The sequence below is a fragment of the Salmo trutta genome, chromosome 19 (genome assembly GCF_901001165.1).
Source record: "Salmo trutta chromosome 19, fSalTru1.1, whole genome shotgun sequence".
NCBI lineage: Eukaryota > Metazoa > Chordata > Actinopteri > Salmoniformes > Salmonidae > Salmo > Salmo trutta.
The window spans coordinates 25,470,902-25,488,383 of record NC_042975.1 but is presented as its reverse complement, the minus strand read 5'-3'; the positions used below and the strand labels follow the sequence as shown (position 1 = coordinate 25,488,383).

The following is a 17,482-nucleotide window of genomic DNA, read 5'->3' as shown; positions in this document are numbered from 1 at the left end:
CCGGGCAACGGGGGGAGACGGCAGGACTTAGAGAACCGATCCACAACTACCAGGACCATGGTATTCCCCTGAGACGGGGGAAGATCGGTGAGAAAGTCCACCGACAGGTGAGACCACGGCCTCTGTGCAACGGGGAGGGGTTGTAACTTCCCTCTAGGAAGGTGCCTAGGAGCCTTACTCTGGGCGCACACCGAACAAGAAGAGACATAAAACCTCACGTCCTTAGCCAAGGTGGGCCACCAGTACTTCCCCCTAAGGCCTAGCACTGTCCTCGCCACCCCAGGATGACCCGACGAGGGTAACGTATGAGCCCATCGAATCAATTGATCACGGACACCAAGCGGAACGTACTTACGGCCTGCTGGACAGTTAGAAGGCGCAGGCTCTAACTGTAGCGCCCGCTCGATGTCCGCGTCCACCTCCCATACCACCGGTGCGACCAGCTTACAGGCTGGAAGGATGGGAGTAGGATCGATGGGCCGATCCTCAGTGTCATAAAGACGGGACAGCGCGTCGGCCTTAGTGTTCATGGAACCTGGTCTATACGAAATAGTGAACTGGAACCGGGTGAAGAACATGGCCCACCATGCCTGACGCGGGTTCAGTCTCCTAGCTGCCCAGATATACTCCAGGTTCCGGTGGTCAGTCCAGATGAGAAAAGGGTGTCTAGCCCCCTCAAGCCAGTGTCTCCACACGGTCAGAGCCCTGACCACAGCCAACAGCTCCCGGTCCCCCGCATCATAGTTGCGCTCCGCCGGACTGAGCTTCCTAGAAAAGAAAGCACAGGGGCGGAGTTTTGGTGGCGTACCCGAGCGTTGAGATAGCACGGCACCCACCCCAGCCTCGGACGCGTCCACCTCCACTATGAATGGTAAGGAGGGGTCCGGGTGTGCCAACACAGGCGCATCAGTGAACAGTGCCTTCAACTGGGTGAAAGCTCTGTCCGCCTCTGTCAACCATCGCAAACGCCCCTCCTTCAGCAGTGAGGTAATGGGAGCCGCCACTTGGCCAAAACCCCGGATAAACCTCCGGTAGTAATTGGCAAAACCCAAAAACCGCTGCACTTCCTTCACCGTGGCTGGAGTCAGCCAATTACGAACGGCCTTAACGTGGTCACACTCCATCGCCACCCCCGAGGTGGAAATGCGATAACCCAGGAAGGAGACGGCTCGTTTGGAGAACTCACACTTCTCAGCCTTGACGTATAGGTCATGCTCCAGCAATCTCCCAAGCACCCTGCGCACCAGGGACACATGCTCGGCGCGGGTGGCGGAGTAAATCAGGATATCGTCGATATACGCTATCACGCCCTGCCCATGCAGGTCCCTGAGAATCTCGTCCACAAAGGATTGAAAGACTGCTGGAGCATTCTTCAACCCATACGGCATGATGAGGTACTCATAGTGGCCCGATGTGGTACTAAATGCGGTTTTCCACTTGTCTCCCCCCCGTATACGCACCAGATTATACGCGCTCCTGAGATCCAGTTTCGTGAAAAAACGCGCTCCGTGAAATGATTCCACCGCCGTAGCGATGAGAGGTAGTGGGTAACTGAACCCCACTGTAATGGAATTGAGACCTCTATAATCAATGTACGGACGCAGACCTCCCCCCTTTTTCTTCACGAAAAAGAAACTCGAGGAGACGGGTGAGATCGAGGGCCGAATGAACCCGTCTCAGAGATTCCGTGACATATGTCTCCATAGCCAACGTCTCCTCCTGGGACAATGGGTACACGTGACTCTTGGGAAGTGCAGCGTTTACCTGGAGGTTTATCGCACAATCCCCCTGTCGATGAGGTGGTAATTTAGTCGCCTTCTTACAGAAGGCGAGAGCCAAATCGGCATACTCAGGGAGAATGCGCACAGTGGAAACCTGGTCTGGACTCTCCACCGACGTGGCACCGATGGAAACTCCCAGACACCTACCTGAACACTCCTCTGACCACCCCTGGAGAACCCCAACAAAATGTTGGGATTGTGACTGGCCAGCCAAGGCACCCCCAGCACTACTGGAAACGCAGGTGAATCGATAAGGAAGAAACTAATTCGCTCCTTATGATTCCCCTGCGTTACCATGTCCAGTGGCACCGTGGTCTCCCTGACCAGCCCTGACCCTAATGGCCGGCTATCTAAGGAGTGCACGGGGAAGGGGGAATCTAACGGCACTAGTGGAACTCCCAGCTTGAGGGCGAGTCCGCGATCCATAAAGTTCCCCGCTGCGCCTGAATCGACTAGCGCCTTATGCTGGGAACAGGGGGGGGAAAAAAGAAAAAAAATTTAAACAAACATATGACCAACAGAGGGTTCTGGGTGAGTTTGGTGCTGACTCACCTGGGGTGAACGAGGAGTGTTCTGCCTGCCCTCTCGACTCCCAGAGGGACCCCCCCAGCACCGGTCGACCGTGTGTCCTTGGCGACCACAATTGGTGCAGGAGAAGCGCCCTCTGGTTCCCTTAGATGCGGCCCCTCCTAGCTCCATGGGAATGGGCGCGGGAGGGCTAGGAGGTGGAACTGACAGGACCCTTTCTGAACGCCCGCGGGCAGCCAGCAGATTGTCCAGTTGGATTGACATGTCAATCAGTTCATCCAGGGAGAGTGTAGTGTCCCGACACGCTAGCTCTCTGCGGACGTCCTCCCGGAGGCTGCACCGGTAATGATCCATTAGGGCCCTGCCGTTCCACCCGGCCCCCGCAGCCAAGGTCCGGAACTCCAGAGCGAAGCCTTGCACGCTCCTCGTCTCCTGCCTGAGATGAAACAGTCGCTCACCCGCCGCCCGGCCTTCTGGAGGGTGATCGAATACGGCCCGGAAACGGCGGGTGATCTCAGGGTAGTTCTCTCTCGCTGAGTTGGGGCTGTTCCAGACAGCGTTGGCCCATTCCAACGCTCGCCCCGTCAGTCAGGAGACGAGGAGGCTCACACTCTCCTCTCCCGAGGGAGTCGGCCTCACGGTAGCCAGGTATAAGTCAATCTGAAGCAGAAACACCTGGCACCCCGCTGCTGCTCCATTGTACTCCCTCGGGAGCGCAAGACGTAGTGCGCCAGAACCAGACGTAGGAGGGAGCGGAGTAGGTGAACTCATCTGGTGAGTCGGAGGTGAAGAGAGGAGACCACTCCTCTCCCATCGGTCCATCCTCTCCATCATTTGGTCCATCGCTGACCCGATTCGATGGAGTACGGTGGTGTGGTGGAGGACCCGTTCCTCCATAGGGGAGAGAGGGGTGACGGCTGATCCTGCTGACTCCATACTTAAATGGTGCGGGCTTCTGTAACGCTTGATGTAGTGGGTGTGGAGTCAGGCGCAGGAAACAAGAGCGTTTGCTATAGTGCTTTAATAAATGCACCATCAAAGAGAGTATACACCCAAAATTACAACAGGGTGTAATCAAAATACAATGACCCAAAACACGTTCCACTTACACAATACACAGTGCAAGAACGAAATAAGCCCGCACACAGAACAGGTGGGGAAACGGGCTTAAATACCCAACTAATCACTAATGGAACACAGGTGATACAAATAAAGACAAAACCAACAGAAAATGAAAAAGGGATCGGTGGCAGCTAGTAGGCCGGTGACGACGACCGCCGAGCGCCACCCGAACAGGGAGAGGAGTCACCCTTGGCAGGAGTCGTGACACCCATTTAGGCTCTCGTCTCAACACTGGATCTGCAGATGAGATTTTTTCAAGTCACAGAATAAGCCGCTGTAGTGCTGCAGCCATGGCTTTTCTTTTGCACCACTTGAAATATACAATAGGGGCAAGTTATCTTTATATACTTTCCTGTCTTCTTTGGAATGTGTAATAGAAATAGTGAAGATCAGGCTGTTCCAGTTTCTGTTTTGGGAATCTGAAGAAATGTTGATTGGCTTAGTAATGATAATACTGTGTGTTTATAGTATCGGAAGGCCCTAAAAATGGTCAAAGACTCCAGCCACCTAAGTCATAAACTGTTCTCTCTGCTACCGCACGGCAATCGGTACCAGAGCGCCAAGTCTGGGACCAAAAGGCTCCTTAACAGCTTCTACCTCCAAGCCATAAGACTTCTGAACAGTTAATCAAATGGCTACCAGGACTATTTGCATCGACCCCCTTATTTTATTCTTATTTTTTGCACTGACTCTGTACATCAAGCCTGTGAAAGACTCACAGGACTTTAACCACACACTCAAACATACTACACTGACACTCCAACACACACACACACACACACATGGACACACACACACACACACACACATGCATATTGATGACACACACACATTCACATTCTTTCACACATGCTGCTACTCTCTGCTTATTATCTATGCATAATCACTTTACCCCAACCTACATGTACATATTACCTCGACTAACTCGTAAGCTGCTGCATTTAGTAAGTGACACATTTTTCTGTTATTCTTGCCACACCATTATGATATTGATGGCAATTTCCTCAATGCAGGAGGCCTGGGAGCATGTCCTGCAATGTAAAACCAACATGAGGCCAAACCGAGGGTTTGTACAACAGCTGTCCGACTGGGAGCTGCACACACTGGGTAGAAGAATGACTGATATTGCAGTGCCCTGCTATTAAGATGGACAGTAGATCATTTGAATTAGTCCAGACCTTAATGGCACCAGAGCCCTGTAATTCAGCGGAACACTATTTACCCAATGAAATGTTTTAAAAGTACATGGATATTTTTGTCATGAAGTTCCCTTCCTCCTTTATATTGACCTTCTTGGGTGGTTGATGACATTTGTATGCAATGAGCACCAATTTCTACCAAATATTTAAAGTATGGTCATAGTACACACACACAGACACATATTTATGTGAGAACCAGCTTGCAAGCATTCAATGTTCTCTACTGATATAGTACTCTAAATACCCCCAATTCATGTTAAGTTTAAAAGAATCATCACACTCCGGATGCTGGAGTGAGTGGTCGTGCTGCACCTCGCTCCGCGGGTAATATTACATTTCATTACATTACATTGGAACGATTTGATTAGTGTATTGTTAGCTAGCTACATAGTTGTATCTGCTGTCTTTGTATCAAGGATAAAGGTGTAGCTCTGAGGAACTAACAAGGTTAGCTAGCCAGCTGTATTCGTTCGTTCGCGCCGTTTTCTAAACGGCGTCAACACCATAACACCACAGCCACTGCTAGCTAGCCAACTTTACCAATTAGCAGTACTGTAGAAACTATATACATTACAACGGAACTAGTGTAATGTTAGCTAGCTACATAGTTGTCTTTGTATCAAGATAAAGGCGTAGTACAGAGTAACTATCGAGGTTAGCTAGCCAGCTACATTTTCTAACATAGTCTACAACGCGCCCACTGCTAGCTAGCTAACCCTACCAGCTAGCTGTATCATTTTTAGTCAATAAGATTTTTGCAACGTAAGCTTAACTTTCTGAACATTCGAGATGTGTAGGCCACTTGTGTAGCTAGCAGGACTGACTTTGTGTTAGCTAGCCAACGTTTAATTACTTCTGCGTTATGAACTAGACACGGACACGAATGATCCATTGGTAGCTTGTTGTTACCAAGTATTGGTGCTAACCGTGTGTTTATAGGATGCTAGCATGCTAGTTAGCTACGGCGTCATTGGACACGGTGCACTAGGTGGGTTTTCACGGAAGAATACTGTACCAAGTTATCTAGCGGAATAAACTAAGTTTGAGCCTATTCCTGGAAACATTGAACCACTGTAGTTTACATCAATTTTAATTTCTAGTGGTAGCTAGAAAAGTTATATTTTAGCGTTTTAGTGTTTCAGTGAATTGTTAGTGAGGGAGGCCCTGCTCTCTCGCTTCCCCAGTTGTTTAGTTAATTTTCATGCCAATCTCCTTTGCATTAGCGTAGCCTCTCCTGTGCCGGTCTATCCCTGTTCTCTCCTCTCTGCACAGGCCATACAAACGCGTCACATCACGTGGCCGCTGCCACTCTAACCTGGTGGTCCCAGCGCGCACGACCCACGTGGAGTTCCAGGTCTCCGGCAGCCTCTGGAACTGCCGGTCTGCGGCCAACAAGGCAGAGTTCATCTCAGCCTATGCTACCCTCCAGTCCCTCGACTTCTTGGCGCTGACGGAAACATGGATTACCACAGAAAACACTGCTACTCCTACTGCTCTCTCCTCGTCTGACCACGTGTTCTCGCACACCCCGAGAGCATCTGGTCAGCGGGGTGGTGGCACTGGAATCCTCATCTCTCCCAAGTGGACATTCTCTCTTTCTCCCCTGACCCATCTGTCTATCTCCTCATTTGAATTCCATGCTGTCACAATCACTAGCCCATTCAAGCTTAACATCCTTACCATTTATCGCCCTCCAGGTTCCCTTGGAGAGGTCATCAATGAGCTTGACGCCTTGATAAGTTCCTTTCCTGAGGATGGCTCACCCCTCACAGTTCTGGGTGACTTTAACCTCCCTACGTCTACCTTTGACTCATTTCTCTCTGCCTCCTTTCCACTCCTCTCCTCTTTTGACCTCACCCTCTCACCGTCCCCCCTACTCACAAGGCAGGCAATACGCTTGACCTCATCTTCACTAGATGCTGCTCTTCTACTAATCCTCGTTTGTTAAGTCAAACGACACCGCTGGTCCTGCTCACATTGCCCTACCCTATGCTTTGACCTCTTTCTCCCCTCTCTCTCCAGATGAAATCTTGCGTCTTGTGACGGCCGGCCGCCCAACAACCTGCCCGCTTGACCCTATCCCCTCCTCTCTTCTCCAGACCATTTCCGGAGACCTTCTCCCTTACCTCACGTCGCTCATCAACTCATCCTTGACCGCTGGCTACGTCCCTTCCGTCTTCAAGAGAGCGAGAGTTGCACCCCTTCTCAAAAAACCTACACTCGATCCCTCCGATGTCAACAACTACAGACCAGTATCCCTTCTTTCTTTTCTCTCCAAAACTCTTGAACGTGCCGTCCTTGGCCAGCTCTCCTGCTATCTCTCTCAGAATGAGCTTCTCAATCCAAATCAGTCAGGTTTCAAGGCTGGTCATTCAACTGAGACTGCTCTTCTCTGTGTCACGGAGGCTCTCCGCACTGCTAAAGCTAACTCTCTCTCCTCTGCTCTCATCCTTCTAGACCTATCTGCTGCCTTTGATACTGTGAACCATCAGATCCTCCTCTCCACCCTCTCCGAGTTAGGTATCTCCGGCGCGGCTCACTCTTGGATTGCGTCCTACCTGACAGGTCGCTCCTACCAGGTGGCGTGGCGAGAATCCGTCTCCGCACCACGTGCTCTCACCACTGGTGTCCCCCAGGGCTCAGTTCTAGGCCCTCTCCTATTCTCGCTATACACCAAGTCACTTGGCTCTGTCATATCCTCACATGGGCTCTCCTATCATTGCTACGCAGACGACACACAATTAATCTTCTCCTTTCCCCCTTCTGATAACCAGGTGGCGAATCGCATCTCTGCATGTCTGGCAGACATATCAGTGTGGATGACGGATCACCACCTCAAGCTGAACCTCGGCAAGACGGAGCTGCTCTTCCTCCCGGGGAAGGACTGCCCTTTCCATGATCTCGCCATCAAGGTGGACAACTCCATTGTGTCCTCCTCCCAGAGTGCTAAGAGCCTCGGCGTGACCCTGGACAACACCCTGTCGTTCTCCGCTAACATCAAGGCGGTGACCCGATCCTGTAGGTTCATGCTATACAACATTCGCAGAGTACGACCCTGCCGTACACAGGAAGCGGCGCAGGTCCTAATCCAGGCACTTGTCATCTCCCGTCTGGATTACTGCAACTCCCTGTTGGCGGGGCTCCCTGCCTGTGCCATTAAACCCCTACAACTCATCCAGAACGCCGCAGCCCGTCTGGTGTTCAACCTTCCCAAGTTCTCTCACGCCACCCCGCTCCTCTGCACACTCCACTGGCTTCCAGTTGAAGCTCGCATCTGCTACAAGACCATGGTGCTTGCCTACGGAGCTGTGAGGGGAACGGCACCTCCGTACCTTCAGGCTCTGATCAGGCCCTACACCCAAACAAGGGCACTGCGTTCATCCACCTCTGGCCTGCTGGCCCCCCTACCTCTGCGGAAGCACAGTTCCCGCTCAGTCCAGTCAAAACTGTTCGCTGCTCTGGCACCCCAATGGTGGAACAAGCTCCCTCACGACGCCAGGACAGCGGAGTCAATCACCACCTTCCGTAGACACCTGAAACCCCACCTCTTTAAGGAATACCTGGGATAGGATAGAGTAATCCTTCTAAACCCCCCCCCAAAAAAAGATATAGATGTACTATTGTAAAGTGGTTGTTCCACTGGGTATCATAAGGTGAATGCAACAATATGTAAGTCGCTCTGGATAAGAGCGTCTGCTAAATGACTTAAATGTAAATGCATTACTTGTCAGGCCATAGGCTTGCTGATCATCAGTTCATTGTAAGATATTCACTTTCCATATGTAATGCAATATTATTATTTCTGAAGACCCAGGCATTAGTGCAGCTAAAACAACTTATACACATGTATACATTTGTCCTGCTGATATTCTGGAATCATAGGTCCTGAGAATTTCATAGGAATGCTGAATGACAACTTGTCAGGATTATATTATATAATCAATGTAATGATAAGGTCCAGTGGCACACCCTGTGGTGTAAAATACTTAAGTAAAAATACTTTAAAGTACTACTAAAGTCATTTTTGGGGATATCTGTACTTTACGTTACTATTTATATTTTTTACAACTTTTACTTTACTACATTCCTAAAGGAAATAATGTACTTTTTACTCCATACATTTTCCCTGACACCCAAAAGTACTCCTTACATTTTGAATGCTTAGCAGGACAGGAAAATTGTCAAATTTACGCACTTATCAAGAGAACATTCCTGGTCATCCCTACTGCCTCTGATCTGGCGGACTCACTAAACACAAATGCTTCTTTTGTAAATTATGTTTGAGTGTTGGAGTGTGGCCCTGGCAATCATTCATTAAAAAAACGAGACAATCGTGTCGGGTGGTTTGCTTAATATAAGGGATTTTAATATTTATACTTTTACTTTAGATACTTAAGTATATTTTAGCAATTACATTTACTTTCGTATATTTAAAACCAAATACTTTGACTTTTACTCAAGTAGTATTTTACTGGGTGAATTTCACTTTTACTTGAGTCCTTTTATATGTGTCTTACTTTTACTTGAGTTTGACAATTGGGTACTTTTTCCGCCACTGAGGACACCATGATCTTGCGCAAAAAATACCGTAATAACAGTCACCCAAGCAGCTGTTCTATTGTTCGAAAGCGTTCATTGGCTCACGCGTGGGCGGTGAAAACTTCAAGAAATGAATCGGGACACCTCATTGGATAATAAGAGTTGGATGAGGTGTCCTCGAAGTGATAGGTCTTACAACTGTTGCACAGCTGACATTTCTTGTGTTCTTGCCTTTGCCCACATAGGAATACAATGTTATTCAACCAAACTAGTTTGGCTGATTGCTTACAGGAGTGGGATGGTCTGGAAAAGGACTTTCAACGGGTCCAGGTAAGGGGCATGTTTTAGAAAAGTATATTTCCTACAAACTTGCTGACTTCAAGTTAGCAGTTCGCCAATTCGCTACAGCCAGTCGCCCATAAACGAGTTAATCCGCACAATGTGTGTTTACGACAGCTAGCTAGGTAGGTAACGTTGGCTGCAAATGCTTGCCAATCGAGAAACATGTAACTACTTGTAGGCTAGCTAGCTGTGATTGCACATGTTACAATCCTGAACTGACTAGCGTTAGCGAGTTCCTTGAAATAGTAATCTAACGAAATGTCATGGGAATTATTCATGGCATTGGGTATTCATAAACAAGCTGTCCACACTCAGAACCGTCAACCTAGCTGTCTAGCTAGCACACCCAAGAAATAATGCAAGAATGACGGTTCTTCAGTAGGATCATTTTATGGACCACTCCAGACCAAAAACTTGTTGAAAGCTACTGCAGCAGAAATCTGTTTGAAAGCTGTTTTGATCATCTGATTTCATTTTTTAGGATATGTATTGTATTTTATTAAACAAACTGGCACACAGGTTCTTATCAAGGATTACAGCGGTAGTTGGACAGGCGTAAACATTGTTTTTTTTTTTTAATTGTACCTTGACATATTATTATTAATTTCCCAAAATACATTCAACAATCATACCACAGTACAATACTAAATTGAATACATGTAATTTATCATACTTTATACTCTGTGTGGTTCGAGGCCTGAATGGTGATTGGCGGACAGCTTTGGTATATCAGACCGTATACCACGGGTATGACAAAACATTTATTTTTACTGCTCTAATTACGTTGGTAACCAGTTTATAATAGCAATAAGGCACCTCGGGGGTTTGTGGTATATGGCCAATATACCACGGCTAAGGGCTGTGTCCAGGCCCTCCGCGTTGTGTCGTGCTTAAGATCAACCCTTTGTTGTGGTATATTGGCCATATACCACACTTCCTTGGGCCTTATTGCTTCAATATATCATATTAAATTCCACTATGATATCAAACACATTCAGTATACAACCTGGTGATATTAGGCTGCTTCCAGAGTAACTGATTTCTACCTACAAAAGATATCATTATCAAATATATTTGGAACTAATTTAATTTTCTTCTACAACTTATCACTGTAAATTGACATGAAAACTCTTGAGAAGTTATAACATTGGAGGACATGCAGATCAGTAGCTATCACTTTTCTTCTTTTTTAAAGGCCCAGTGCTGTCAATGTGATTTTCCTCTGTTTTCTATATTTCCACTATGAGGTTGGAATAATACTGTGAAATTACAACAATGCTCGTTTAGTGTAAGAGCTGTTCGAAAAGACCGCCTAAAATGTCAGCCTGTTGTGGTGGGATGGAGTTTTGGCCTGCCAGGTGACATCACCAGGCGGTAAATTAGTTATAGACCAAGAGTTCCAAACCTCTCTGTCAATAAAAGCTAGTTTTCTGTTTTCTCCTCCCTACTCAGATGACTCCCAGACAGTCCTAGCAAAATTCTTGCTAGAGAAATTGCTCTTTGCTAAGAAGCTATTTTTGTTTTCTTTTTGACCATTTTAATTAAAAACAATCACAGTAAGGTACTTAATTGTTACCCCAAAAGTTGTTGATATTGAGATAAAAACGTCTGCATTGGAAGCCTCACAAGTAAGCAGTACAACTAGACCAACATTTTGAAATTGATTTCCATAATTTCCAAAGTGTGAGACCTAGGCCACATCCGGTTAAGTCTACAAATGTCAAGGTAGATTAAGTTTCACAATCTAAACAAAATGAATAGGCTTATGGTCATACTTAGGTTATGTGCAATGACAATAAGTGTCAGTGAAATATCCCATCCTATCTAGTGCAACCACATTGCAGAGTGACTGAGATGATACAGTGTGCTGCGTATGCACCATAGAGATACAAAATTGTTCTTACCATCTCTATTTTCCTCTAGGAGACTCACCGTCTGTATAAACAGAAGCTTGAGGAGGTCTCCAAGCTACAAGACAGCTGTTCCAATGCCATAGCACGACAGAGGAAGAAATTAAAAGAGCTCACAGTGTCGCTGGAAGAGTGAGTATCAAGCACAGTTGATGTAATAGGACACATGGAACCTCACATTTTTCAATGTTATCTAGTAATCACAGTGTAATAGACCTACAGTAGTCATAATTCTCGTTATTCTATTGGTCCGCTTTATACTTATTACTAAATCATGTTGTCCTTTTCCTCTTTAGATGCAAAGAAACACTGAGCACAGAGGAAATGAATGCAATAGATGGGATCCAGGAATCTATCAAGGACAGACCAAATGTTTTCTTTGAAATGGAGTCTTTCCTGCCAAAGAAGAATGGGTAAAACAAATATAGGCGTCTTTTGCATAGCAGTAGCTGCTGGCAGGCTACCGTCTCGGTATTAGGCTATCTACTACAACACACCTTAAGCACATAGTGTCCAAACTGTCAGTGTAAAACAGTTTAGCTTCATACGGGTTGGCTCTCTACTAGACAGAGTGACTTTGGCTCTCTATTAGAGAGGATTTGTAGACAATTATTCTCTTGATAAAATTCTCTCCCCTTTGCTGTACAGGTTATACCTCAGTCTCGTTCTTGGGAACGTGAATGTAACATTGCTCAACAAACACTCCAAGTAAGAGCTTTTCAGTAATTTAACAAATGTATTGCAATGTAATAATGAAGTCATAACATGACAATGAGAACTCATATTCAAACTGAACTCAAACTGTTTGCCTCTTGGTGAACATAACAGATGCTTTTTCTCTGTTCTCTCGCCACAAGATTTGCCTACAAAGATGAATATGAGAAATTTAAATTGGTCCTCACCGTCCTACTCCTCGTCTTCTCATTCACATGTCGCTTTATATTTAGTTACAGGTGAGTAACCTCTCATATACCATTTTATTGACAATCCATATCAGGAGTATTATTTAAATGAGCAACTCATTAAAAACATTCCACTATTGTATGTATTATTAGCTGTAATATATTGTTATTATGCACTAATACCTATAAATTACGTTTGCTCCTGTTGGTCTTTGACTCTGAACTCTGTGAACTTAACTGTGAACTTGGTGAAGTAGTGTTTGTGGTTGTGTCCGTCTTTGTTTGGCAGAGCCTTAGACGCTCTCTTCAACTTCCTGCTGGTGTGGTACTACTGCACACTGACCATTCGGGAGAGTATCCTCATTAGCAATGGCTCCAGGTCAGTAGTCATCCTTCAGGCCATTATCCACTTCATACTGCTGGTGTGTGTTTGCATTCAGCTGAAGACACTGCACCACTGTGTGTTTGCATTCAGCTGAAGACACTGCACCACTGTGTGTTTGCATTCAGCTGAAGACACTGCACCACTGTGTGTTTGCATTCAGCTGAAGACACTGCACATCTGTGTGTTTGCATTCAGCTGAAGACACTGCACCACTGTGTGTTTGCATTCAGCTGAAGACACTGCACCACTGTGTGTTTGCATTCAGCTGAAGACACTGCACCACTGTGTGTTTGCATTCAGCTGAAGACACTGCACCACTGTGTGTTTGCATTCAGCTGAAGACACTGCACATCTGTGTGTTTGCATTCAGCTGAAGACACTGCACATCTGTGTGTTTGCATTCAGCTGAAGACACTGCACCACTGTGTGTTTGCATTCAGCTGAAGACACTGCACCACTGTGTGTTTGCATTCAGCTGAAGACACTGCACCACTGTGTGTTTGCATTCAGCTGAAGACACTGCACCACTGTGTGTTTGCATTCAGCTGAAGACACTGCACCACTGTGTGTTTGCGCTACAACAGTGGTCCAATGAAACAGCACCTTGTCTGTGTCAGCCTCATTACATGGAGGCATGTTGATGCTGCTTTGTCCCCCCAGCATATGCCATCTCTTGTGTGAAACACAAGGATACTTTGTCTGCACTATAGATTAACTTCTATACGATACTATTTTTCTTTGTCGTCTTCCGTATACCTGCACAGTGTGTGATGTAAAAATCCTCACATGCTGTGAGGCTTTTTACATCACACACTGCAGTCCTGAATTGATACTAACTACTGTACTTTGATGTACAATCCTGCATGTATAATACACTTAGATTTATATCTCATATGTACTGTCCATCCTAGCTATTTATTCGCTGTGGCCTGTACATAGATCTTGGTGTGACTTGTTTGTTTGTTCCTTCAGGATCAAGGGTTGGTGGGTGTTTCATCACTATGTGTTCTGCTTCCTGTCTGGAGTGATGCTGACTTGGTAAGTGCTCCCCAATGTTCTACATCTGCAATATGATATCACTCTAACTATGGCTGGGCGTGTGATCAAATTAAGCACGAGGGAGACACTGAACACTGCAGCCCCAGAGGCCTGGAGTTTTAGTAAGTTACCATGTTACCATTTTTATTACCATATTTATGAGTGCACAAGACAAGAACAGATTAGGTAGCTTGTTGACCTTTAACCCAAATGCATTTTTTTTTTACCTCTGATTGGCTAGAATGGAATTTGCACCATAGTACTTATCTAACTGCTCTGTCCGTCCTACAGGCCGGAAGGCATACTCTACCAGATGTTCAGGAATCAGTTTCTCACCTACTGCTTGTACCAAAGTAAGACACAACTGTAATATCTTTAAGTGCGAGATAGAATGACTATGGAGTAAATCACATACAGTTGTTTTTAATATGAAGCTATCATTATTGAAAACAAATGGCACTATTCAACTTTTGAATAGGCATTTCAATTCATTCACCTTTGAAATGGGATTGACCTGAAACCTGGGACGAAATAGAACAGCCTCAGTATTAATACAGTACGCTTCTGTTGTTGTGTTGTCTGTGCAAAATAGGTTTTGTCCAGTTTCTCCAGTACTATTACCAGAGTGGCTGTCTGTACAGGCTTCGAGCCCTGGGAGAGAGTCACAACATGGACTTGACAGTTGGTGAGTGAGGAGTCACACATTGTTGTGTGTCATCATGACTACTCACTGATCACGTGTTTAAGAGTAACATGACCAAAATTACAGAAACATATCCTCCTCCATCACTCCTCATTGACCTGATATTATCATCAACACATAGTGTAGTTTGCAGCTGTATCGTACATGTTTACTGGTATTGTATAGTTCATGGTTATTATATGTGCATTCCATATACACTATATATACAAAAGTATGTGGACACCCCTTCAAATTAGTTTGACACCCGTTGCTGACAGGTGTATAAAATCGAGCACACAGCCATGCAATCTCCATAGGATAACATTGGCAGTAGAATGGCCTTAATGAAGAGCTCAGTGACTTTCAATGTGGCACCATCGTAGAATACCACCTTTCCAACAAGTCAGTTCGTCAAATTTCTGCCCTGGTAGAGCTGTTCCGGTCAACTGTAAGTGCTGTTATTGTGATGTGGAAACGTCTAGGAGCAACAACAGGTCAGCCGTGAAGTGGTAGGCCACACAAGCTCACAGAACGGGACCGCCGAGTGCTGAAGCGCATAGCGCGTAAATAACGTCTGTTCTCGGTTACAACGCTACTTCCAAATTGCCTCTGGAAGCAACGTCAGCACAAGAACTGTTCATCTGGAGCTTCATGAAATGGGTTTCCATGGCCAAGCAGCCGCACACAAGCCTAAGATCACCATGCACAATGCCAAGCGTCAGCTAGAGTGGTGTAAAGCTCACCGCCATTGGACACTGGAGCAGTGGAAACGCGTTCTCTGGCGTGTTGAATCACACTTCACCATCTGGCAGCCCGACGGACGAATCTGGGTTTGGCGGATGCCAGGAGAACTCTACCTGCCCCAATGCATAGTGCCAACTGTAAAGTTTGGTGGAGGAGGAATAATGGTACGGGGCTATTAGTTCCAGTGAGGGGAAATCTTAAGACTACAGCATACAATGACAATCTAGATGATTCTGGGCTTCCAACTTTGTGGCAACAGTTTGGTGAAGGCCCTTTCCTGTTTCAGCATGACAATGCCCCCGTGGACAAAGCGAGGTTTATACAGAAAGGTTTGTCGAGATCAGTGTGGAAGAACTTGACTGGCCTGCACAGAGCCCTGACCTCAACCCCATCTAACACCTTTGGAATGAATTGGAACACTGACTACGAGCCAGGCGTAATCGCCCACCATTAGTGCCCTACCTCACTAATCCTCTTGTGTATGATTGGAAGCAATGTTTCAACATCTAGTGGAAAGCCTTCCAAGAAGAGTGTAGGCTGTTAGCAGCAAAGGGGGGACCACCTCCATATTAATGTCCCTGATTTGGGAATGAGATGTTCGACGAGCAGGTGTCCACTTACTTTGGTCATGTAGTGTATTTAGTGACGTAAACAAACATTCCACCACCTCAGAGGGTTTCCAGTCGTGGATGTGGCGAGGCCTGACCTTCCTTCTGCCCTTCCTGTTCTTTGGTCATGTGAGTATCAGCAGTTTCTGGATATTGTTGTTTCTGCAGTTGTATGTATTGTGTAAGAGGAAGATTGACACCACTATGTTCTGTGTGTTTGTAGTTCTGGCAGCTTTACAATGGCCTAACACTGTTCAGGATGGCCCAGCTCCCAGAGTGTAAAGAGTGGCAAGTCAGTGCATATTAATATGTGGCAAGCTCCTTTAGTTTTTTTATTGTTTATTTTGTTGACTGTCAAATTTAAAGTGAACATTTGCAGCAGTATTCCTAACCTGTCCTCCCTCCCCACCCTACAGGTCTTCATGTGTGGCTGCTCCTACCTTGTGTTGTTCATGGGGAACTTCTCCACCACACTTGGAGTAGTCTACCATAAGTACATCCACAACCAAGACAAGTCCAAGAGCCTATAAGACTTGAAGAGAAAGATAACTAGACATTGTTATGAACACAACAATTTATTCAAAATAATATGTGCAAAATGTGTTTTGTACTAATATGCTTTTTATGTCTATTTTATGCATTTGTCTTGCAAACGTTTACTTTTTTCTGTTGCACCATTTTATCTAATGTGTTTCGTTTTGAGTAAAAATGTTGAACCACATTGTTCTTTGTTTTTCTGAGAAATGCAGCTTGTCACTTTCAGCATCGTATGATTTAATTGTGTGTGAGATTACCTGAATAGGTTGGAGATATTATAGTGGAAGAGAATTACATGCCTTGCACCGACAGTCACTAAACTGTCTACATGTTCAGCTGTGTCAAAAGAGAGCTCACTGCAATAATAAGCCACTGACTGAGTGTGCTTTGTTCATTAAATGTCTCATCAGGAGACTATGCCATGCGTATTACCACTGATATGTTAGGGATATGTTGACAATTTTACTTTCTTCTTCTTGGCTGATACTATTTTGAAGATGGATAGTGTTCTTCTCGATGGTTTGATAGGATGGTTGATATCAAAGTGAGTTCGATTTAATTCAATTCTAGCACCTTTCAGGAACATGGCGTTATCACATTTCACTGTAGCCCAAAGGCCGGCAGATGGCGATATCGAGTCGTTTCATCTTACCATCCAAAGGGAATGTGTGCAGCCGGCTATACATTCGTATCCCCTGTGGACTGGTTCGTACATAAAATATTCTTCATTCAGGCTGCAAAGGAGTCTGTTTTCCAACCTTAAATCGATTTAATGGTGAGAAGGCTGAAAAGGCTGAAAATATGCATACTTTCTTTATGAAGCCGTTTTCCACCACCATGCTAGAGTGGCTAATGCTAGTCCCGGATGTTGTTGCGTAACGCGTTCAGCCAATCAGGTTGTATCAGTACATTTTTTCATCTTTGGTCTGATAGTTTCAAAATTACATGTATTGTATTTGTTGTAATGAACTCATTTACAGAACATTATTCACAGTTTTAATAAGAAAGATTAAACATGTATGAAGTGAAATTATGAAGTAAAAATTAGATTAAGAGTAAAATACATGTATTTTTCACCCCAGATGCAACATGCAATTAATGTAATGATAGTTTTGTTTAGAGGTTTATTACATTTTATGTTCATAAATGTGTTAATTCTGAAAAG

At 45.5% G+C, this 17,482-nt stretch overlaps 1 protein-coding gene across 1 annotated transcript; it reads left to right on the top strand.

The window, feature by feature from the left end:
* The first annotated feature begins 9,323 nt into the window (after positions 1–9,323).
* On the top strand, positions 9,324–16,685 carry tmem120aa (transmembrane protein 120Aa). The gene is made up of 12 exons (XM_029700210.1): positions 9,324–9,499; positions 11,435–11,553; positions 11,718–11,834; positions 12,070–12,129; positions 12,279–12,374; positions 12,613–12,702; positions 13,681–13,746; positions 14,038–14,099; positions 14,339–14,431; positions 15,845–15,909; positions 16,004–16,072; positions 16,197–16,685. Exons 1-12 carry the CDS (start codon positions 9,422–9,424, stop codon positions 16,308–16,310), a joined length of 1,029 nt encoding a protein of 342 aa, XP_029556070.1. The 5' UTR covers positions 9,324–9,421; the 3' UTR covers positions 16,311–16,685.
* Positions 16,686–17,482: the final 797 nt, after the last annotated feature.